The sequence below is a fragment of the Ornithodoros turicata genome, chromosome 9 (genome assembly GCF_037126465.1).
Source record: "Ornithodoros turicata isolate Travis chromosome 9, ASM3712646v1, whole genome shotgun sequence".
Lineage (NCBI taxonomy): Eukaryota > Metazoa > Arthropoda > Arachnida > Ixodida > Argasidae > Ornithodoros > Ornithodoros turicata.
The window spans coordinates 30,378,648-30,401,922 of NC_088209.1; the positions used below are offsets into that span (position 1 = coordinate 30,378,648).

The following is a 23,275-nucleotide window of genomic DNA, read 5'->3' on the forward strand; positions in this document are numbered from 1 at the left end:
GCGCAACTCTTGCTCTATCTGGCTGACTCTCAGGCCTGCTTTGTTAGCCTTTCCTCGTTTGTCACAATGGAGCACACTAAAGTATTAGATAATATATTATTAGTTAATTCTTGCGGCTTTCACAAACAAAGAAACAAGCAAATACGTCGCATCGGTATGAACTTCGCCCTTGTATGCGGAATCTCACAACATCTGACTGTGACGTTGGCATCGTATTCAAAGAAACGGGGGGACATTTCCCAACGCACTGGACGATCCCGCTTCCCCTCCTAATTGAAAGAAAACCTGTTTCTGTAAAGGTGATTTGGCGATACCATCAAACCGCGCTTGCATTTCTTTCTGGCAGAGTGCGTTTCTTGTTTTATTGAGTGAGCTTCCTCCTCTCATGTACGCAAGGTCGACCGCGGTGAGTGTCGCCCAATGTCCGGCAGTCGTGCTGCCTGAAAGGCGGAGAAAGTTGGGGAAGATCACCTGATTGTTTGTTTGTCTTTTTCTAGTCAAACACTTCTCTCTTTCTTATTGTTCTTTGATTTTTCTGTTTGGGCATTTTCTTTCTGCGTTTTCGAAATGGGGTATATATAGAAGACCGACGGCGATTTTTGGAACTGTTCGCTTCGTGTTCAAGACTGTCCTGCCTGCCTTTACAACCATGAAGGTAAGGGTCGCCAGTGTACTATATTTCTGTATATTATAACATATCTGACGTAACAAAAGGCTGTCCTTTTGTGGAAGTGACCCAGCTCGAATTGTATGCAAAATAAACAGTTCTTTGTCAGAAAAAACAAAACCAAAAAACGATTAATTTTACTCCAAAAAGTAAGATGGAGCAAACTCGAGCCATTAACTTTCACAGGTGTGCATTGAACGGCGCCGTTCAAATTGAATAATGATAACGGACGTTGCTTTGGAGTTCGCTCTTTGTTCTATTTCATGCTCACGTTTTTACTGCTTTTTCAGGTGCTCTACGCTGCCGTTATCTGCGCAGTCTTCTGCTTCGCCCTTGCAGAAGAAAAGAAGGAAGCCGAAAAGACTGCAAAAGCTACGGACGAGAAGAAGGACGAGAAGAAGGATGAAAAGGTCGACGGACGTATCGGTTACGGTGGAGTCGGTTATGGGGGAGGCATCGGACACCCTATTGGTGGCGGCGGCTTGGGCTACGGCGGAGGCTATGGCCACAATGCCGGTGGATTCCAGGGAGCCCATCAAGCAGGAGCTGGAGGGTACCAGCAAGGATCTGGAGGATTTGCTGGTGGCAGCGCCCATAGCAACGTAAACCGCTTCAGCGATTCTCAGGGGTACCGCCACAGCACCGGGTTCTCATCAAGCGACAGCAAGAACTTCGGCACTGGTCACCACCAAGGGGCCGCTGGATTCCAAGGTGGATCCGCCGGGCACCAGTCCGGTTATGGACAGTCTGGATACGGGCACCACGGAGGTGTTGGAGGCATTGGACACGGCATTGGACATGGCATTGGACACGGCGGTTACTAGAGGTGAGTACAGCATTTCCAAACGAATCTGTAGCGGCTAAGAAAAGTATTAGTCAGTGCATAGCAGTGCGCGCGCCTAATGACAGGAAAGTTTTTTTTTACACGCTCTAATGGCTTTTTCAATTGTGTCCCTCATTGTACTTCACATATCGGGTCCTATCGTTGAAGTACGTTGATCTCGGACTTTATGAGGTAACGGTAACTTTTTGTCACATAAAGGGCAGCACGGCCTATAGTTTTACACCCTCCGCGTTCTCAGGTTGTCAGACAGGCAAACTACAACTCCTAATTTTTGTCGAAGTTTCAGCAGGTGAAGCTATCATTGCTGTACACACCAGAGATATCAGGATGGAATGGATGTAACATGTGCGTTTTCCATTGCAGGGCCAATATACACACAACCTAGTCACACCACGTCATCAAGTACCTGTTAAAAGAAGCGGTCAAGTTCGTGGCATTGGAAACTAAATTAAGCTTCAATAAAGTATTTATATTATATCTTCCTGTCTTGTGCTGTATTGCTTTGTATCACGTGGAAGTATAGTCTTTGTTGCGTTTGTTTACTTGCAAGCGGCTTTACAGCGTCACCTATATCCTTCTATCATGTGACACAAAGTTGAGAACACGGTTCGCGACAATAGACGCACTGTTGGGCGAGCAGATATGATGGTCGATTCACTTGAAGCTCTGGGCTAGAAAAATGGAAATGTCGTATAATTCGCACTCTTCTTCTTCTTCTTTCTTCTTCTTTTTTTTTTTTTTTGTTGTTAATTGGAAGTCAGCTTAGGATATCCGGGTGTCGTTATACTCAAAAGTTCTACAGGACCGCTTGCACGAAGGTTGAAAAGATTCCTCAGTAACTTTGGTAGTCGTCTACGCACGAGCAGATTGAGGACCGCAGCGCATCTCCGAAGCACTATCGAAGCTACTGAGGACACCGATGAGGAATCTCTTCAGCGTTCGTACAGACTTACCCAGCTGTTATATGTGGGTATCGTACGTTCCCCTCGTTTGACTCTGTGCTCATTCAGTTGGATGAACCATATTGCACTTTGGAAGCATATGTTAAATCTAATTATGGTAGGATGGTGGAGGGTTCAAAGAAAGAATGCAGGGAGATGATGATGAAATGATGCCTGATGCCATATGTAGCCGGCCTGATGCCGGATGAGATAAGTGTGCTTTTCTGAAGCGTTACGCAGTCTAAATACCAGATATTTTCGAATTACATATTAGTGTAATCTGCGTGAGTGGCGTATACAGAGGGTTGCAAATGTGTGTCTAGTAAGGTCTTATTACAAGCTGCAGGCTAATCTGGATGTTATTATTCGTTCCGTGTAAGGTATAGTTTGATGTAGACCAAAGGGGCTTTCCACGTACTTCTCAGCAGTTTACAAAACAGATGACGCGATTGACACCTATTTTGTCTTCGCGTCGGTAGATAAATCTCCTATTGCAATGCTCACAGACATAAGTGAAGTCATTCTAAATACGTGTTCTGGGTCGACTTCACAAATACTGCTTATAACGTCCATTCGTGATCACTACCTTTCATTTTCTCTGGCTTCTAAATCTCATCGGATGCGGCAAATTATGTCGCTTTTACTGCTCAGTGACAATACCACTTGTTCTGAGTGGTCTCTCCTAGATGACAACACTGTGGTGACTTGGAAAATCTGGAACACATCATTCCTCATCGCCCGAACAACGAGAGGCTTTCGAATAACGCTTACAGTGTATAGATGGACTCTCACTCTCATCTGACTGTGACAAAATTACTCAGTCCGCGGTCGAATTCAGCCCGCCAACACTGTGCCCTCAAGGCGCTACGAACCCTCCTGGACAATGTTGGACTTCTATCCCAACTGTGAGGTCCATCATTGCATTATCAGCAAATTTCTGCGAGCAATGGCGTCGAGTATGTATATCGCATGCGGCATCATCATCATCACCATCATCATCGAAATAAAGTTGATGTCGCATTTAGAAGACCTCTTCTCACATGATCGCGTGTAATTTTGTTATTGTTGACTCGTTTCATGAGTGAAAATTTAACAGCAGCAACAACAACCTTGCCTTGTCTGTGTTGTGTCTGTTTCTGAAACAATTTTGGCGCTGTTTCTGACTGTTATTGCGACAGCCTTGCCTGTGTTGTGACTGTTGGGTTGAAACCGTTCCTGAAACAATTTTGGCGGCGTTTTGTGACTGTTTTGATGGGAGGTTGCTTTCCCCTCTGGGTCTTTGTTTCCTGTCTGTTTGTTTGTTTGTTTCCCTCCTGTCTTTTTTTCTTTTTTCTACTCCTTCCCCTTTCCCAATTTCTCGCCATATTTTTCTTTGGTGTTATGCCAAGTGTATACGTGCACCCGTAGCGTCTTTAAGTGAGTACGTGCCATGGAGTAGCTGGTCTCCACATATATGGAGTCAATTTTCTCCATTCTTTTTTATAATCAATCAATCAATCAACAAAAACGTACAACAAACAAAAATGAAATGAATGGAATAGAAGAAGAAAATGAAGTAACGAAAAGACGATCTCGTCATTCTTTACATCTTTGAAGAGGGGTAGGGTTCTGCGACCACAGCGGGGAAGCATTCCATGTCATCATCACTTCTCCTTCATTCATTTATTGTTGTTGTTGTTGTTTACCAACACACTGTCTTTTCCGCCAATCTTCTTTTCTATCGATGACTTTGTCTACATTCGAGTCAACAATTGAGGCCAGTTCTAAAATTCTGCCTCATTGCTTTTGAACTGAAATGTAAATGAACTTCGATCGCCGGTGGTCAGCAGGTCGCTGGCACAGTGCCCTTGTCACAGCCTGCGGCGCGGATATACTGTGGACAGTACGCTGTCAGGCTGTGACGCACCGACGACGTTGCACGCCGTTATTCTTGTTGCTGCGATGGTTGCGCGTTAACCTCGTCAACTTGTCGGACTTGTCTGCGTTGCGGCAGGTCACCTTCAAGCGGCTGTATTGTTCACATCCATGTATTCCTGTCGTTGATGGACGTGTCATCGTGGCAGGCACTTCTCCCTGAATGTACATATTGCACCTCATGGGGTGTTTTGTTGGAAAAGCGTTACTTTGCTGTACATACTGGACCTCTCTGTTGCTGTTTTGTTCGGTGGACGTCTTGCTGTTATATACCTAGTGCTACTGCTGCTGCTGCTGCTGCTGCTGCTGCTTTATTGTAAATGCTAGGCGGAATCGTTGCTGTTGTATTTCGCTGGCGGGGAGGTTGCCTGCTCTGAACAGTACATAGTCTGACTCGTACTGGCTAGTGTTCTTCGTAGTTGTTGTTAGCGTTGCTCTAAATATTTACTTGAAAGTGTTGCCGTTGTACTTCTCAGGCTGAGAGCATGTTCTGAGATGTACTATTCATACTGAACTGTACACAGTCTTATAATAATAATAATAATTTATTTATTTCCACATAGCATAACATGTGGCGGGAACTGTTAAAAAAAAAGTCACCTTGGTGACTTGGCGAGCTCACAGCTCCCGTGATATTCATACTGGTATTGGATATTGGATGATAGTATTCATACTGGTTTTGTGTTCCCGTTGTCACCCTTGTGTGCATGTTAATATGTGCCACATTACATGTTAATACCCCAATTTTCCCCTAACCAAAAATGTAGCATCTGGTCATTTGCTTGAGAAACTCTTTTATGAGACAGACATACAAATTAGCGAAGCAGTTTATTCTGGAAAGGCTGCACAAATGTTTTCTGCCTATAAGCAGCATAAGCATATGCGGCACTGCACACGTTGTCGTTGACAGTGTCTCACATGCAAGGCCATCAGCGTCTCTAATCAAATGTCCGCTATCCAATTGGCATGCAAGGCGGATTAGGAACTCGTTTACTGGTTGCTTGTTGTTTTCTCTCGATGGTGAACGATTTGCATTTCCTTTTTCTTGGGCTGGAAAATGCAATAAAAGTGCAGGCGACCATCGTTTTGTGACCGTCGTTATACCAGCTGTCTACAAGTAACGCTGTCGTCCGCTTGCATCATCATGAAGGTAAGAGGCATTGGTTATCGCTCTAAGCCAATATTGATACTGAGCTTAAAGCATGGACGTTTCTTTGTAGTTATCGCTAACCATGCGTTTTTGCATTCTTCGCTGTGCCGTCTGCTATATCGAGCTGTTCAGTTGAGTTGTGTTCTTGAGTTCGTAACTGCCGTTTTCGATATATAATTACCCGTTTGTTCCTCTTCCATTCATGTTTTGCTACGTTTGTCGGCGTCTATAATTTTCTGGAAACAAGGATTCCTTCGGCATCGAATTTTAGAATAGGACTAACCTTATATTTTTACTAGCACTCTGCGCCGTCAAGGACTGTGTGGCCCAATCGAGATATACTTCAAAAACTAAACATCCGGAAAAGTGAATAATTAGCGTTCGTAGTGAAATAAGTGGTAACAATTATCTGACGCATTTGATAACGCTTTTTGACGCACATTGATGTGTCACGGGAGTATTAGCATGGCAAAGTGAGGCTCGAAAGAATATAAAGTGGAGTGATCAGAGTAAAGACGGAATAAAAGAGTACAGAGAAGAGTAAAAGTCGTAATTACTCTACATTTACTCTCTCCCCCTTTTTTCCTGAAGCTGCAGATACTGCACCAGAAAAAAAAAAGTGACGAACATTCCATTCGAATGTCTTTAGTTTAGTTCAGTTGAGGTGTCGCGACTTAGTCCCTATTTTTATGCTTGTTATCATTATCATCATCATCATTTCATCGGCAATACACCGCAATTAATACTAGCAATGTTTTCTCGCAGGTGTTCTGTGCTATCGCTCTCTGCGTCCTATTTTGCCTGGCTCTCTGCGAAGCAAACAAGAAAACCACGAAGAGCGATAAACCCACGGACCTGAAAAACGACGAGTCCTTCGGAGGACGCATTCTAGGAGGCGGCATCGACGTCGGACAGGACGGTGGCTATGCAGGCATCGGTCACCCAGTCGGAGCCGGTAGAGATTTCGGCCACGAGACAGATGGAGTGAAAGAACACCACAAAACCACCTAAGCGCCTAAGGTGAATAGGTTAAATCCACTCAAATCCTGTTCACATTGGCAAAGCGTAAGGTTATGAGCGAGCATAAAATGAGTCAGTATACTCAATGTATACTCATTACTGCACAGTAGAAACAGATAATTACAGAACTGTCGCAACACAGATACAAAATGATGAGGATGACACAAGTGCGTCCTCGTCATTTTGTATCTGTGTACCGGAATTTTTCCCAGTTACCCCCCCCCCACACACACACACACAGATACAATGGCTGCCAAAAAAAAAAAAAAGCACGAAAGGCCAGCAGATACTGCTGGTACGCACCCCTACGCGTTTCCAACACCATCCTGCCATGAAAATGCTGTGCCGAAATCCCTATTTGTGTTCCTCAAATTCAAGGAAATGTTTGTCTTTCTGTAGCGGTTTCGCACAACACACCAGGTCACTTGCACCGTTTTAATCTATTTATCGACTGAACTGTAGATTCAACTATAGATTGTAACAGTCGATGAACCAGGCACACTGGGAGCATTACAACAAACGCAAACGTAAACGCGGCCAGTATTCAAAGTAGGTTTTAAACGTGATTTCCAAGCGTTGAGTAAATGTAGGGAAATGGAGTAGATTTACGCGTAAGGGTTGAGTAACTGTAATACAGGCTAGTAGATTGGATGCTTGATGTGCGGGTGATTGTACGAATCTATTCCTTCTTTCCAGGGCTTCTACTTGGGGACAACGGGAATGACAGTATAAACAGAGTACCTGCTGGAAAGGAGTTTCGTTTATTGAAGAACACCTTCATGTAGTCAATATGTCAATAAAATGTAGGACTTCTTATGTTGCTATGCAAATCAGAGTGTTTTCTTTGTGTCAGTGTGTGCGTGTGCGTGCGTGATCTGTATAGGTACATTCTTGTGCAGCCCATGATATCGCTTCACCGCGATTTCTGGCTGTCTATGCAGTATTTCAAGAGCACTATGTCGTGTTATCCATTCAGAAATCCGCCATGTATTCGACGGTGACGCGGTAATGGCGACTGCAGGCGATACGAACTCGAAGTAATGCAAGTGCCAAAGGGTTGCGAAATTCTGAAGGGTTGTCGCTGTTATGTTTATTGTAATTGGGCTGTTTACGCTCCACGTGCTCCACGCAACTTACTCGGTCTGTGCTGTTTTATATTTTCAGCAGTTAACGCGTTTCTAGAATTACTGAGGGCTCATCTAACAGTTACGAAATCCCGAGGCTCTCCTCTTGGATTTCATAAGTTTACTACTATTCCTGGAAGCGTTGTGCGCGGTCTTAATATTCACGACGCGTCGCGCAAGAATATCACCCTACGGAAGGGCACAGTGACGCGTCTACATTGATTGTATATGTGATAAAACCAGCAGTTCTTTTGAGTATAGTTTCGCAAGCCATCGCCTCGTGTAACAAAATGCTGGCGACCATCCAGTCTATGGCAAGATGAAATCCACGAAATGCGTATAAAGTGCTTCACGATGCCCTCGTATGTTTCATGGTTTCGAGAACAGACGACATCCTGTCGGAGTTGTTGTTTCTTGCAATGCGCTGTGCACAACACACCGTCACTGTGTATTTCTCAGCAAAGGCAGGGTACCTTTTCGTATGAATGTACGTGTCGGTCGTCAATCGGCTCCACGTCTCCGGATCTATTCCGACAACTGAAGAGAGAATAGAAGATACCAAAGAATAAAGTAAATAAATCAGAAAAGACTCCCCCCGCGGATGCGATGCTCTGGTTCCTGCCTTTCGAGATTAAGCCTACCTTGATATCAGTAACACCTTCCACATAACCGGATGTGTGCTTGACGGATACAACGGATGGTGGCACTCCGGTTTCCGTGTTCCTGGCGCACTTTTTTTTTTTCCTGTGCATCGGTTAATTTCAGAGTATACGATCATGCCAAGCGCTACTTGGTGAACTTACATTCATGACCTTTTTGGGCGGCGTATAAGGGCTCAGGTCCTCGTTATTTCATTTCCCGCATCACCGTCAACACCTCACCACCTCATCACCATCCAATGTACGTGTGTGTGTGGGGGGGGGGGGGGCAGGGTATGAAACTCCCCAATAATTGTCGGACGGAACCCTAAAAGCATCTCTGAACGTTCGACTTTTCAAGCCAAATTCTCCGAGACAAATGCTCAGGGACAGTCGGTACGAAGTTTTGTTTGCAAAATCAGACCTCGGTTTCTCCCATCTTGATTTGTAATGTAAGATAACTTCAACCTCTTAGAGTCAATGTGAGAGCGCAATGTGCACGACAACGCGAGACACTTCAACATTGAAGGTTAGGGTAGCCCAGTTGTAGAAACTGGCTTGTTTTTGCTTTGGGCAGAGCGAATAAACCACCATTTTCTTCCAGGAATGGCGTTCAGACACAATGACCTTGTGTGGAAACTCAGTTGCCTGGGCTTTTGCAGAGAAAAAGATATGCAATGCTAGCGGGCCCTCGTAGCCCAGTTGCCTAAGAATGTCCATTGTATCTCATCCGGCATTGTATCTCACTGTATTTCAGCTACCTGCAAACCTTCCATGAGGACATCATGTCACACTGAGGGGAAGGCACTAAGCGGCACCCCTACGTAGCCACCGTATCAGCCTGATATCGCTAGAGAGGGAGAGAAAAAAAAATCATATACAGACCCTCTTGTTGGTGGTGGTTATTTGGAAGCTGCAGTCAAAACGCTAGTTTCATTCGGGGCACACCTTTGGGTCTCACTCCGTTTCTGTTTTCCGGCAATCGAACTCACCAGTGTTTTTACTTCTGTCACCAGATGATGAACTGCACGTTCCTCACTGAGTCGAGCATGTTGTTACTTTTAACTTTTGCGTGGTTTTATCGTGTGTGTGTGTGTGTTTTTTTTTTATATAAAAAATATCATTAAAGCTACAAAACAGTAGCGTAGCCAGAAAAACGTTGCGGTAGGGGTTCTACGGAAACTTTACATGGGGATTTACATGAGGTCATTTAGCCCCTTCTCCCCCTCGCCAAATGCACTTTCAAGCGTACGATTTCAGGGTGAGGGCGTTCAACCCCGGAACCCCTGCTCTACGTCACTGCTAGAAACCATCAATTGCACCTAGTTTATTTTTATTTCTCTCGTGTCAGCATATCGCGAACGTTTGGCTCGTATGATGCAGGATACGCCGGTGTTCTCTAGCGATAAATAAAACTTATCTCAGATTAGCATTTCAGCAATAACTCGTTCGGCTTATCATTGGCTGCAAAACTTGCATGCGGGTGCATCAAAAGATTCTGAAGGCCGTCCATCTTCAATTAATTCTACTCATTCCTTTTCTTTCTGTTTTTGTTGTATCGCCAATCGCAGAAGGGACTTCCACACTGTCTATGTGGAAGCTACGCCGTGTCCTGAGAGATAATTATTATCATAATCCCGATACGACGTCACCAAGCACGTGCGTCTCGCTGAAAGCTTCGCTTCTGCCAATTTTGCCTTGAAATATCGAGGTTGATGATGGGAACGATAAGCAATGCATAAAGGTTTGCAGCGGGATTAGCCCTCGGGCGGTTCTCAGCGCACGTGTTGAAAACAGCAGTGGAAACAGGAAACAGTTAAGCAAACCAGCCAGAAAACAAGAGTGCGCAGCCAGAAAACAGCAACGATGACCGACTTTATGTCCACGGGTGTTGTTCGTCTACCATAACGTTTTTCTTTTTCCTTTTTTTTTTTCATGAGCCAAGAACGCAGAAGTGTTCTCTTGTGTTGTGCTCTCTGTGAATTACAGTGTTGTTGGAACCATGTGACGTAAGATATCGTCCCTAAGAAACTGCGAAAACATTCTTTCGGGGTCTCGCAGTACTGCTCCATGAGTACGAAGTAGAGCCAGTGTTGTTCCTTATTCCCATGGGAGAGAGGGGAGGTATGTTTACATCCCCCATCCTCCGTACCAACATCATCTAAAAATAAAAATGGCTCTGGACCAGGATGTCCAATACTCGAATAGGAGTCGCTGGATACGTTGTGAATTGTGATGGCTGCCTGATGTTGTAGTGCACACCCCCAAAACAAAACAATCATGTGTTTGAGAATGAGGACTTACACCAGGGACTACAGCATATATAACCAGAGTCGTGGTGTGCTGCTACCCTTGTGTAAGCCATCATTCTCAAGTTCCTGTGTTAAGCTCACACTAGCTGACTTGCTTTTTATTGTTCTTTCTACATTCTCAACTCTCTCCTGTCTTTCTTTTACAGAGTACGGATACGTGCGGAATCATCAGGTAAATGCTGTTGTTGCCAGCACAGCTTGTGGTAAGCCATGTATAGCTCTTAATAATTTAATTGCTTCACTTAATACCCGTGATGTGTTGGGTCGAGGCAGCTCCCATGTTCCTTATCAACGAATGAGAGTGTATGCATTGTCATTGGCCATATGCTCCGCGATAAGGACCTTCAACGCGCACCTCCACTTTCTGGCCCCATGTGGGAGAAGATGGGAGCAGATGGTTTTATCATAAAGCAGATAACAATAATTACTGCCTGTTCGTATTTACACGCAATGAGACTGACCTCTCGAGTTAAAGAAGTCGCTGGTCTTGTTCTGTCCCGGATTTACAAGTCTACGCTTCCCTTGGATGAGAAATTACTTGTGCCACGGAATCCTTCGCGAAGCAGACGTAAATATCCGCGCGGTGATAACTAGGAGAAGTTTACTTTGATATCTTGCTCAACGGAAACTACGTTTATTCTTTTTCTCCTTTCTGATTGACGTATTAACCCTGATTACGTGCGACATATTGCAATATACGTTACTGGACAATGCTTCACCCGTGTAATAAATATTTATTCGTCTGAAAATTATCTTTTGTACAGTAATGTGGGCCATATTATTTCAGTGTAGCGCCTTCCCGACGTCTTGTTCTCGAAACAGGAATGTCGCCGATTTGTGGTTTCCTGTTTCCTGAAAACAAACACACGCAAATATATTGAGATCGTTCTTGCAGCAGTCTCTCAACCCCTTATGGATGAATTCAGATATCACAAGTTCCTCCTAACATAAGCTGGAATGATGAGAATAACAACGACGATAAATTAATGATGATGAATGGGGAAATTCGGCAGATGAGGTGCGGCCCACTACCCCAAGGCACAACGGGAAGGATGAGATGTGTCCTGATGACGAGATGATGAACAGCGCTGAACAGGGGTCGATAGTCAGTGTAGTCTGTGAGAAGGTGGTAGGCAGAGGAGACATTTTTCGTCGAACAGAGATGGAGTGTAGAAAGCATCAATGATTGAAAGAAGACGTAAAGTTTTCATGCACAAGCGATGAGTGAAATATAATAGGTTGGTTGATTGATTGATTGTGAAACAGAAAACATAAAGAAAATTGGATCCACATACACGGAGACCAAAAATAGGATAGGTAGTTATATGAACTCTCAACAGTTCTATGTAGACTAGCTAACATGGCAGTTTTTTTTATATTTTAATGCTGCCGAATGATGCTAGGTGCTTAATATTTTAATGTAGATGCAAGCCAAGCTAGAACATTTGTATAATTTGTCACAATGCTTACAAGGGTGGGGCTTAGCCAAGAAATCCACCACTCTGCTGTCCGTGTTGGTTGAAACGTCCTGCGGATCCCTGGTTGTATCCCGTGTTGAATCCTCCACTCCCAGAGCCGTATCTGTTGAAGCTACTGTCATCGTACCCCTTGTTGGTCCTGTAGCCTTCCCGGTTCCTGAAGCCCTGGGCGTTGTTGTAGCGATTTCCCGTCTGAAAACCTCCGCTGCCCTGGTTATATCCGCCGCGGTTGGTGTTGTAGCCCTGTCGGTTGAAGCCAGATCCGTGGGAACTTCCTCCACCGAAGCCGATACGGCCTTCGACGTCGTCTTCCTTTTTGTCGGCGTCGTCAGCGTAGGATATGGCCATCAAGGTGCAGACGGCAAATATGAGGAACTGAAACGTTGGAAGCAACACGGTGAACATTGTTTACACTAAGAAGTGGCTTGTGGCTGATTATCCTATATTTCCTCTCTAGTGTAACAGACTGTGAGTGATTGTCCTTATCTTTTTCACGAATTATAGGGTTAACGATGATGTTTCTCCTTCTCTATTCGGTAAGAAAGAGAGAGGTAGATATAGGGGGAAAATGGAGACGTATAAGGTCGCTCTAGTGAAATCAACAGCTTCAGAAAACTAGGTGTGTGTACTTAAAAGGGGACATGGATGATTCGTGCACCGAGTTGTCAGGATGTTTAAGACTTACTTCAAGCGTTCTAACGGCTTTGGACTGACTAACAAAACGGTAATAGGCATATAGTAGAAAATGATTGTCATGTCTTACTCTATCTCCGGTGATAAGTTGATAGTCAATTTAAAAATATATATATACGGAGAAATTGAATTCGGCACCCGAGCAATAATGCAACTAAAAACACACACACACACACATACAAATAAATATTAAAAAATAGAAAGAACAGAAACGCGCATCATAGCACACGCACCCACCAAAACATTGTCTCGGGGCCACAATTATGCACAAAGCGATAATACGTGCGCAACATCAACGACAGCGCAATCTCCGGTGAGTTATCTGCGGCTTGTGCATTATAATAGCTTTCAAGCTTTCACCTCCGACCTTATGTGTGGAGCTGTTCCTTAAGGTTCCAAGTTTATTCTACTATATTTGTTGACCAGAACGTACCAACAAAGCTGCCAGCATCTACCAACGAATTTCTCATTCATTGATTCGTTATCGTCCACACAATCCGCAATGCGTTCAAACTGACTACTGCACCTATACGTATATACCGAACGATTACAAAAAAAGAAAAAAAAAAAATCCGCCATCATTTGTTACATAGATTGCGCACGTTCATGCTGTGGAAGGCGTTTCAAAACAAGGATTAAGGAAACGGCTTGGACGCGATATAAAAGCAAGTGGAGCTGATGGTACTCACAAGTCTCCCAGCCATGGTCGAATTTGACGGTTGTCTGAGCACGAAGCGGGCGGCACGGGAGTCAAAGACGTGGCTTCCAATCTGTCTGTTAGCCTTTTATGGGGCAGTTTCCTAAAACATTCATTCAGTGACTGGGGGGTTTCCTTTCCCTCTTTCTCTCTTTCTTTCCTTCCTTCCTTCCTTCCTGTAGCTCAATCCCGTGCAGACCGAAGGAAACGAAACTTTATTCTCTGCCAAGGGAGGCGTTCTTTCTCTCTTTCTTTTTTGCGTTCTTCGAATTTCGGGAATGGCACTGTTCTTTAATATGTTATATTCCACTCCCAATATCAAACAAAAATAAATTCTCATTGCTACGTTACACTCAACCTACCACTAATTTTGTGGCTATAGTAGTGGCTGTGTGGTGCGGTGGCCCGTGATCTAACCTACGCTTTACCAGGTCGGTTCACAGCAGGATTAGCCGCACAGAAGCAATGCGAGACAGAGATGTCACGCAGGGTTGCTGGACGGGTGCTTTTCAGACGACAGGATTATACGAGGCGGTAAATCACCCTGTGGGTGAGCCTACTCAGCGTAAATGCTCATTGCTAATGGTGCGGATGTCTCCATATTGAAGAAACGCGAAGGAGTAAAGATTAGAAGAAAGTAGTACATGCGATACCAGCACCAGGGGACACACGGACAGACATATGTGTCCTGCGTCACGATGCAATACCAAGAAGCCCAAAGATTTGCTCTTTTAAAGCTACTTTTACTTTACTTTAAAGTTACTTTTGGTGAGGTAGTTTTATGGGGTATCGAGTATCATCCCTGGCGACGAAACTCCCCATTTATCATCACGAAATAACGTTGTTGTTGTTGTACTTTTGAAATTACTTTTTAAGCAGTAGTTGTTTCCCAAAACGACTGGTTACTACACGACAATACCGACCACTAAATATAAATTGTAAGCCCCAGGGATTGATTAAGATGGTTGTTGAGCGGCGCGTTTTAAGTCGGTTCAGAAATGCACGTACCTACGCAACAATATAATAATCTTGGATCGATGTGGACTCTAAGGGGGAAAAAAAAAAGACATCTTTTTCTTTCGTATCCAATCCAATCCAATCCAAGGGTAAAAAAGGAGCAATTTTAGTCTCTTTGGTGACCAGGTACTTTATTTTTTATTTTTTATTTTTTGCTACAACAATTAGACCCTTCAGGGACGAAATATGCGCGGATGGATTATGCAAAGTCCATGGACTATTTTCAGTGCAGGGGAGTAAGTTTCAAGGTCAAGGGACTAAAATTTGGAGTAATTGCACTCTGGCGGTACTGAGCCCTACAGTTGTTCTCAAATTAATTCCTTTTCATCTTCTTCTTCTTCTTCTTAGTTGTGTGCAGAGAAACAACTCACAACTCTGTTTGTTTCTACTAATAAATATTTATTTAGCTGGCAGCATTATTTACAAATTCTGTAACAGATGTTTCCAAAAATGACTGTGTCGGTGAAATGTAAATCATGTCGTCCGGGTGGCGTCCGGGTTGTCTTCCCTGGAATTTTTGGTCCTGAAAAGTGAAGCAGAAACATATGAAGTGTGGATATGATACCCAATGCGCTAATGTTGTCATTCACCATCGCTTCATGCTATTCCTGCGTATCTCATACCAGTAAGTATTCGCATTACTAGAATAGGAGCGTGTAAAAGTAGGCCCAGGCTACGCGGTCAACAAACCTCTAGTCATATGCCTAATATAATGACGGCAATTAAGCATACTACTACTTATCCTGCTGTAAGGTACCCCATCATGTAGCTTTTATGCTGCGATATTTGTCGTACTGGTGTCCATGATGTGCACAAACGCACAAAACGAACAAAAACTTGTACTTTTTCCCACTTTTTCCATCCCACCACCAGTCAAACAAAGTTGTCCAACCTCCGAATGACGCCAGTGTCTTTAACCATATAACAATAAAACAGTTTCATGAATTTCGATGTCGCAATGCTTACACTTCATGGCTAATTAGCCGAGGAATCCGCCCTGCTGCCCGTATTGGTTGTATCCGCCACCAGCTCCTTGGTTGTAGCCAGTGTTGAAGCGAGATCCTCCAGATCCATAACGGTTGAAATCGCTTACGTCGAAACCCTGGTTCGTTCTGTAGCCGTCGCGGTTCCTGAATCCCTGAACGTTGTTGTAGCGGTTATCGCGCTGGAATCCTCCGCTGCCCTGATTGTATCCACCGCGGTTGGTGTTGAACCCTTGACGGTTGAAGCCGGATCCGAAGGAGCTGCCGCCCCCAAGGCCACCGTAGCCACCGAATCCAATGCGACCCTCTACATCATCCTTTTTGCCTTCCTCTGGTTTGGCTGCTTCCTTTGCTGGTTTCTCAGCAACGTCCTTTGCTGGTTCCTCAGCGTAGGTGAGGGCGAACAATGCAAAGAGCACGACAGCGAGGGTCTGGAAGATTGAAAAAGGCAATGATTGTTTTTGGTTCATGCTGGAACGTAGATTTTTCAGGTCTGCTTAAGAGGTGCCTGTGTCCACGGAGAATGCTTGTTGCTCCTTGGCACTTTAACGGTATATCAAATTATGACAACTTCCCACGCAACTTTTCTATTATATAGAAAAGCTAAATAGACGGTGGCATTTCATTTACTAACTGTCTCCGTTTTTTGCATTACAGCAATTTACTTGCATTTGACGGCCTCGTTTAACACGGAAAAGTTGTTCCTTAAGTGTGCTAATTGTCATCACGTCTCGATATAATGGTAGTAAACAATTTTGATGGTACAATTTTATTCCGCCAGGTGTATCCGTCGTGCGTACCTATTAACTCAATATGGGTACAGCAACACAGCAATGAATAGAAGTGATGATCAATCAATCAATCAATCAATCAATCACGAAGAAATTTTTCGCTTAATTTGTGGCTCACTACCACAGTGTACACTTGTCAGCATGTGATATGGCATGATGACGTGATCGGTTAACGATGAACCAAATCCTTGGTATATGAGTAGCCTAATAATGCATAGTACGAAACATCTTACTGACTTAACCGTGATCACAGAACAACTCCCGAAAAACTCCGTGACACACAAAACGTAATTAAGCCAGCCATAAGGTAACAATAGTACTACTCACAACTTTGCTTGCCATGACCGAGTCGGCCGGTGGAAGAGATCGACGAGCAACGGAGGAGGAATCAAAGGTGTTTCTCCACGTCTTCTGCTATACTTTTATAGTGTAACTCCCGAAAACGTTGATTCATTGGCCAGGATTTCCTCCCCCCTCTCCCATTTCTCGTAAAGCAGCCTTCTTGCGGAGATATGGTCGGTTGATAACCGCAAATGGAAAAGCAGTTTGCCTCCACGAGGCGGGGAAGGGATCAGGAAAGGGGGAAGGTCGTTCAAGTTCAAGAGAAACTCCTTTGACGTGTTGTTTGTTTTGGAAATTCTCCGCACGCGCTACTGCGTCTCGGCTGCGGCGTTACACGGTTACACCACGGTATTTCCCTCAGTGCGGGACACAGCTGTGGTCGCAACAAATTCCTCTGTAGGACAATTGAAATGTCAATGAGTTGTCTGAAGTAACTTGTCACGCTTGAGCAGGAATACGCGTTAGTGGCGTGTGGCAGCTCGACGTGCAATCGTCTTCGATCAGGGAGGGGTTCGATATTCCCAGTCGCGAAATCCGCGATCTCAAAATTCTGAAGATCTGAAAATCTGATTACTTCGTAAGATGATATGCCGTGTTCGAAAAACGCTACGTCACTACTTAACCACTCAAATTCACGGGTTTTCGATGTCTGTCGTATTAGAGCCGAACCTTCTGCTGAATATTCTGCTCGACCAGAGGTTTTTTTCTTTCCTTTTCAATGAAATAACAAGTCAGCTTTGCGTTCAACTGACTTTTCCTGCATACTTTTTGAATAGGCATATACCTGTGTCATCGTCTCACCATCAGGTCACATCTCATTCCGTCCATTGCACCTTGGGTAGGGCCGCACCTCATGTGGCGAATTTGCCCAGCCGCCATCATTGATTTATTTATTGTTGTTTCCCCTATACTCATCTCCTTTATAATTCGTGTTTTACACCTTTGGATTGGTTTGGATGAACTGACCCAATACCAATTCAACTTCGAAGAATTAGTTCCAATATGTTCAAACAGGTGCTTGTGCTTTAAATACTTTTTCTAGTACTCTCTTATCAAGTACTCATGTACCCGACTGAAAATGCAAAGACAAAGGAAATGGGAAACCTTAAGTAAGCTTTGCGTCTATGGAAGCAGTGTTTTCGAATAAAATGGATAGCTGTCCTCCTTTTTCATAGTGTACCAAGAGATGCAAGGATGAATAAATCAGGAAATGGGAAATTTTTGGCTACACGTCTAAGGACCTATAGCGAGGACTACAGCGAAACAGGAAGTGGACAGGGCTGCGCAGTTTTTCAAGCACTGGTTCATCTTTTAGTGTCAGTAGTTCATCTTTAGAGTGCTAGTAGACCCTAGACCGTTAGTAGTTTTCGTGGTGGCGGTGGTGGTGGTGACGGTGTTAGGGCTTGCCGTTGTCGGCCTCACGTATGTGGGCAACGTCACGACTCACGCCCTGGGGGAATGTGCGTCCTGGGCCGACTTCTAAGGGAACTGTGCCGACATATGTCTGAAAGCGTCTGAGGAAAACCCAGGAAAAACCCCAGACAGCACAGCCGGCACCGGGATTCGAACCCGGGTACCTCCCAGTAGTAGTTTTCGTTAGGTCACCGTACCCGTACCGTAGCCAATGGCAGGGCGCGTGACTCAGAATCTTGTTCATTGATTGGGTACGGTAGATACGGTATACAGAAAGAGAAAGCTACGTTATCACTATCAGCAGTCTGAGAGTTTTAGTGCATCGTAAGCTATCGCCTTTGCGTACGTGAGAGATAGCGTGGTGGTTCTGTGCAATGCGCGAAGCTCTCTTTATATTTTGCGCGTGCGCAAAAGCACCAACGCTATCCCTCACGTACGCTAAGGCGATAGCAGACGATACACTAAAACTTGACTATAATGACCAAGACCCGTGAAGCGACTCGTCCCCGTGTTTCGGCGCTGTAGTGTGCGTGCGTATTCGTTTCCCGCATGTCTCGTGGTGTGTATTTGTAAAATGGCGCGTCAAATTCCTTTGTTTATTTAATAACATTACTTTCAGGCGAGCGTTGACACCTCACACATGTATTTCCTGTCAGGAAAACAACTTTATTTTGACGACAATAATTGGGCCCTGTGAGGGGTCGGCTGCATTTTGGCTAGTGCAGGTTTTGCCATGTGGCAACCCTGGGCGAGTTTCAATATTCACAGTTCCAATTTTCTGGCCTCTATTAGGGTACTCCGTTTGCTGTAAAACTTGAAACGCGCAGGTTCACAACGATGCACATAACCGTATTTTACATCTATCTGGCATCATCTGGGGCGAGTGTCACAATGTCCTTAATTTTAGCCTTACGGTGGTATATGCAGCAACCTGTTTTCCTAAATAGGAAATAGTTACCAAATACTGAAAAGTAAATGGCCTTCCTTTCGTGCTAATCAGAGGTGAAGAGTTCTGAACAGTGACTGAACAAATATTTTCTGCAAGCACCCATGGGTGTACTGAAAGTAGCAATATATCGCACGTCCTGGACGTCAGGGCCATGTCATCATCACTTCTTCTTCATTTATTGTTGTTGATGATGTCAGGGTTTTTATCTTGACAGTAGATGACCGAGCGTTGGCTGATTTATAATGCTGTATATGGGCCATTTAGAGCCCGACAAGTGAATGATTGATTCATGATCGATAAAACAAGTTATCAGGCACAGAGAGGTAGAATATCCAGGGAACCGCCACCGCATTCCGAACAGAGACTGTTCTTCTTCTGGATGCCCTCCCCTTCATTGACATCGCATTTAAGGGGTTAGGCATAGCGTGATAATTTCTTCTTTTTTTTTTGGGGGGGGGGGGTATTATACGCCGATAGCATGCGTATGGGGAGAAATACAGCTCGGATTTTTCTCTATCTACGCATGCTGTGGGCAAAAGAACCATTAACACGTCATCTCCAACCCTCTAAATAGTGATGAGGACGGTAGTGATAGTGATGAGGATAGCCAGTGATGAGGACGGTGTCCAGAAGAACAGTCGTTCTCTCGCTGCCCTCGTCCTGAGGTCCTTCCCTTAACAAGTAATGTAGCAGTTTACTAACTAGAGTTCTGTCACGTGCACATTTCATTATGTCCCCTTACCTTATGAAAAGATGCGTAAAAAAAGAAACGGCTGTTTGGATTTATCCTGAATTAGAGTCTCTAGCACGAGGATTCCCGATAAAGTTAGTTACAGGTGTCGTTTTCTACGCAATGTTCACCTGCATGTGTGGTATAGTTTCATCGACGGGATGAACATCACTACCTTGGTCGTCATAGACTTCAACCAGCCTCCCCAACGGGACGTCACTATGTGCGTCCCGCTTTGGGATTACTGGTAATCCTCCTCCTTGCAGAATATACCCGCTGCCATAATCAATGCGTCAATCGCTGTCATAAGCGGCCGTGCACCTCCTCTCTTATGCAAACTAGCACGTTTCACAACGTCAACGTTCATCTTTTTGCTTGTACAATCAAGGTAAGCCTATAGTACGTTTCTCTTCAGTGACGCAACCCTGGTCAGTTCGCAGGCGACGTGCCATCAAGGCCACCGAGAGTGCCAGAAGGAAATTGCCTCATGCATTTTGTGGAACTTTCAAATGGTCCGACATTTCGAAAGTTTCCATGGCTATGAGCGAACTCGATGGAAATGTTTTGCCTGTAATTTGTGAGGGAGTTTGACGTCGTATAGGACTGACATCGACGCGTTCTCAGGGACATTGGGTGACGGCCGTAAATTCACGAGGCAAACGTAGTCAAGAAGGTCAGGGATGAAAGTATCATCAGGATGGGACATCGGTGTTCGGAATTGAAAGGCGGTTATAGATGTATAATGGACCCCGAGCTTTCGTTGCGTAAATCTAAATGGGGAGTTCTTATATGCCCTATAATTGCAAGAATGGTGGATGAGTTTGGCAATATTTCAAAGCTATAAAGTTGCGGTAGGTCTATTCTGCCTTCTACGCAGCACAAGCTATGAAGGACAGCTAGCGAAGGTACGAAAAATACAATAAGGAGAAGTCACGAAGCGGAATCCAAACGGTTATGGCGTAATGTCTAAGCAAAATAACGCCCGTAATATAAGGGTGGAAATTTTGAGGTCATGTATTTTGTGTGTTACCTCATGATTATGTTGACTAGAAACGAGGCGAGCGCAAACGCTTCCCTCAAGAGGGTTTTCAAGCCAGACAACTTCTTACAGAAGCACAAGCGTTCCATTTTGTTGTAATGCACTGCGGATGACAGCTCTTCTTACATCAGGAGCACACATTCATTGAGGAAGCACAAAACGATTCGTTGGCTTTAACATCCTTAACCTACTACGCCCTTACACTTCACCTTACCTTGAAAGGTGTAATATATACCGTGATTATGTCTCCAGAAAAGCAGTATGGAAGGAAGTGCCTCATTAATAAAATTACAGCTTTTGTTACAGGCTGCTGCCCTCGACAGCTTTTGCCTGAACCACTCGCCACATCTGTTACCGCGGGGATTTCCCCGAGTTAACAACCGAAGACATAACACGTTTCTTCATGAGTCATAATCTGGCTCTCTTCTGGTCAACGGACTGGAACTGTCACTTTATTAGCCTTGCTATAGGATGGTCACCAGACCGTGCAAGTTTCATGTGTATTTTGCACCCACTGCCTTAACTATCCGGTACGAAAAAGTTCGCGTAACGAGTGGAGGGACCTCGAGAATATTTAGTAAATAATATTGCTTTATTTTTCTTTCTTGATGGAGGCAGCACTTCGCATTATCTTTATAAACAGTTGCTTCGATCACAGTTGACACTTTCCAGGTTTTTCAATGCATATTCTTCGTTTCGGCTGTGAGGTTACGATTTCCTCCTGTATCTGCACACAAAAGAACAAATGGTTATCGCACAAAGTGTCAGATAGGAGCATCAACGTTCCAGACAACAAAACTGTTAACGCAGAACTAGAGACTGCATACGTCTGACTCCATGTTCACACTATTGCCGCTAAATGTCTTTATAGTGCATCATTGTAGCAAATACTCACGTTAGATCAACCTAAAACCTTTGTGGATTGTCCAGAGCTGTGACTGGAAGCGCCCGAACCGCCGGCAGCCTTGTTGAAGCTGCTTCCGTGACTTCCCTGTCCTTCAGCTCTGTTGAAGCCTTCGCTCGAGCTCAAGCCGAAGCTCTTCTTGTCACCGTACGCATCGCTGTGTCCGTAAGCCTTATTGCTAGATTCGCCCGTGTTGTACGCGAAGTTTCCTTGGTGGGCTCCTTGAGCCCCAGAGCCCTGCTTGAAGCCGCCTCCTTGCTGGAATCCAGAGAAACCAGAAGATCCTCCTCCAAAACCTCCGACTCCATGGCCAAGCCCACCACCGTAACCGCCACCGACTCCATGGCCAAGCCCACCACCGTAACCGCCACCGACGCCAAGGCCAGATCCAGCGACCAATGGAGCACCAGCACCAGCAAGTCCTCCAGCGAGTCCAGCACCTCCAACAACAGGCTTCACGCCGACAGCTCCGACTCCTCCAGCACCTCCAACAAGAGGCTTAACACCGACTCCTCCGACTCCTCCGGCTCCTCCGAGTCCAACACCTGTGCCTAGTCCAACACCTGTGCCGAGTCCAACACCTGCGCCGGACCCAACACCTGCGCCATACCCAGCACCTTTGCCGTACCCAGCACCTGTGCCATACCCTGTTCCGAAGCTGGATCCATAGCTACCGCCTGCGCAGGGACAGGAACAACCTCCGCCAACAAGACCACGGCCTTCGACTTTTTCTTTCTTCTCCTCCTCCGCCAGGGCAGCCGTGGACAGGAGGAGTACAGCAATGGCGGACACCTGGTGCAAAAATTAATAATCAGTCATGACTAGAACGAAATGTTTGCTTAATGACTCCTGTAACTACTTCACTATACTGTAGCCCATTTTGTCTCATGCAAAAGAGAGCTGCAGTCGCTCATTGCGATGACATTATGTAGCTAAGCATGGTGAATAGACCTGCCATGCTCGGTGCGGACTGTAAAATTGAACAGAATCACGTGGCAGCCGCTGCTCCAGAATAAAATGTGCTTTAGACGCGTTAAGGGAGTGTTTTAAGAACGTGAAACGGTCATGTCAAACTTCAATTCCCCTCCAGTTCACGCTTGAATTTCCTTGAAGCACGCATTACTGAAGAATGTAACCTACAAACGCTCACATACTACCACCCGGGAAATTGGAGTATACGCAGTTGCCGGATGACCACAAGGAGGTACGATGTATGTCAACTGCAACGCAACTAATAGGCATATTGAACAAAGTAATGGTTGTACTTACAAAAGCCTTCATTGTTGAATGCCGAGAGAAGCGATGCCTGTGGTGCATGATTTGCTCATTTTATATTCACCGATTTCGAAGTTTGAGGGCGAGGAGGGAAAGGGACCCGGTCCCTCTTCTTCTCGGAAGCCGCTGTGCCCTTTATCGACCATTGCAGCAGTGCGTGTACAACGGCATCTTGCGACACTTCAGCCGTTCTCTGAGAGCATCCTCCGGATGGACAGCGTGTTTATCGCCAGGTAGTTGACGGCTGCCAAAGGATGTCTCGTCCGGAGACGGAAGACTGAGGTTGCGTGATTGTGCCTGCCACGCGCAGGGCGTCTTTGGTCTGACAAGAGTGTCACTCCTATGTAAGAAGAG

The 23,275-nt window shown here is 45.0% G+C and overlaps 4 protein-coding genes and 1 long non-coding RNA gene across 5 annotated transcripts in view; 3 read left to right on the top strand and 2 right to left on the bottom strand.

The window, feature by feature from the left end:
* Positions 1 to 23,275, top strand: part of LOC135367879 (uncharacterized) — a 137,803-nt gene that overhangs the window by 6,577 nt on the left and 107,951 nt on the right. The window contains exon 2 of the mRNA XM_064600981.1: positions 10,757 to 10,813. Coding sequence (XP_064457051.1) covers positions 10,787 to 10,813 — 27 coding nt within the window. The 5' untranslated portion in view covers positions 10,757 to 10,786. The remainder of the gene's footprint in view (positions 1 to 10,756; positions 10,814 to 23,275) is intronic.
* LOC135367866 (uncharacterized) lies at positions 465 to 1,988 on the top strand. Its single transcript, XM_064600970.1, has 3 exons — positions 465 to 655; positions 958 to 1,493; positions 1,875 to 1,988. The coding sequence occupies exons 1-2, from the start codon at positions 650 to 652 to the stop codon at positions 1,489 to 1,491; spliced, it is 540 nt and encodes a 179-aa protein (XP_064457040.1). The 5' UTR covers positions 465 to 649; the 3' UTR covers positions 1,492 to 1,493; positions 1,875 to 1,988.
* Positions 5,411 to 7,366, top strand: LOC135367868 (uncharacterized). The gene is made up of 3 exons (XR_010414559.1): positions 5,411 to 5,516; positions 6,282 to 6,536; positions 7,233 to 7,366. It is a non-coding gene; the product is annotated as an uncharacterized LOC135367868 (long non-coding RNA).
* LOC135367869 (uncharacterized) lies at positions 11,325 to 13,580 on the bottom strand. Its single transcript, XM_064600971.1, has 3 exons — positions 13,471 to 13,580; positions 12,081 to 12,463; positions 11,325 to 11,462 (listed from the first exon to the last, which is right to left on the bottom strand). Exons 1-2 carry the CDS (start codon positions 13,483 to 13,485, stop codon positions 12,092 to 12,094), a joined length of 387 nt encoding a protein of 128 aa, XP_064457041.1. The 5' UTR covers positions 13,486 to 13,580; the 3' UTR covers positions 11,325 to 11,462; positions 12,081 to 12,091.
* On the bottom strand, positions 14,874 to 23,020 carry LOC135369093 (uncharacterized). The gene is made up of 6 exons (XM_064602755.1): positions 22,916 to 23,020; positions 21,649 to 22,438; positions 19,835 to 19,962; positions 16,597 to 16,683; positions 15,462 to 15,909; positions 14,874 to 15,018 (listed from the first exon to the last, which is right to left on the bottom strand). The coding sequence occupies exons 1-5, from the start codon at positions 22,961 to 22,963 to the stop codon at positions 15,475 to 15,477; spliced, it is 1,488 nt and encodes a 495-aa protein (XP_064458825.1). The 5' UTR covers positions 22,964 to 23,020; the 3' UTR covers positions 14,874 to 15,018; positions 15,462 to 15,474.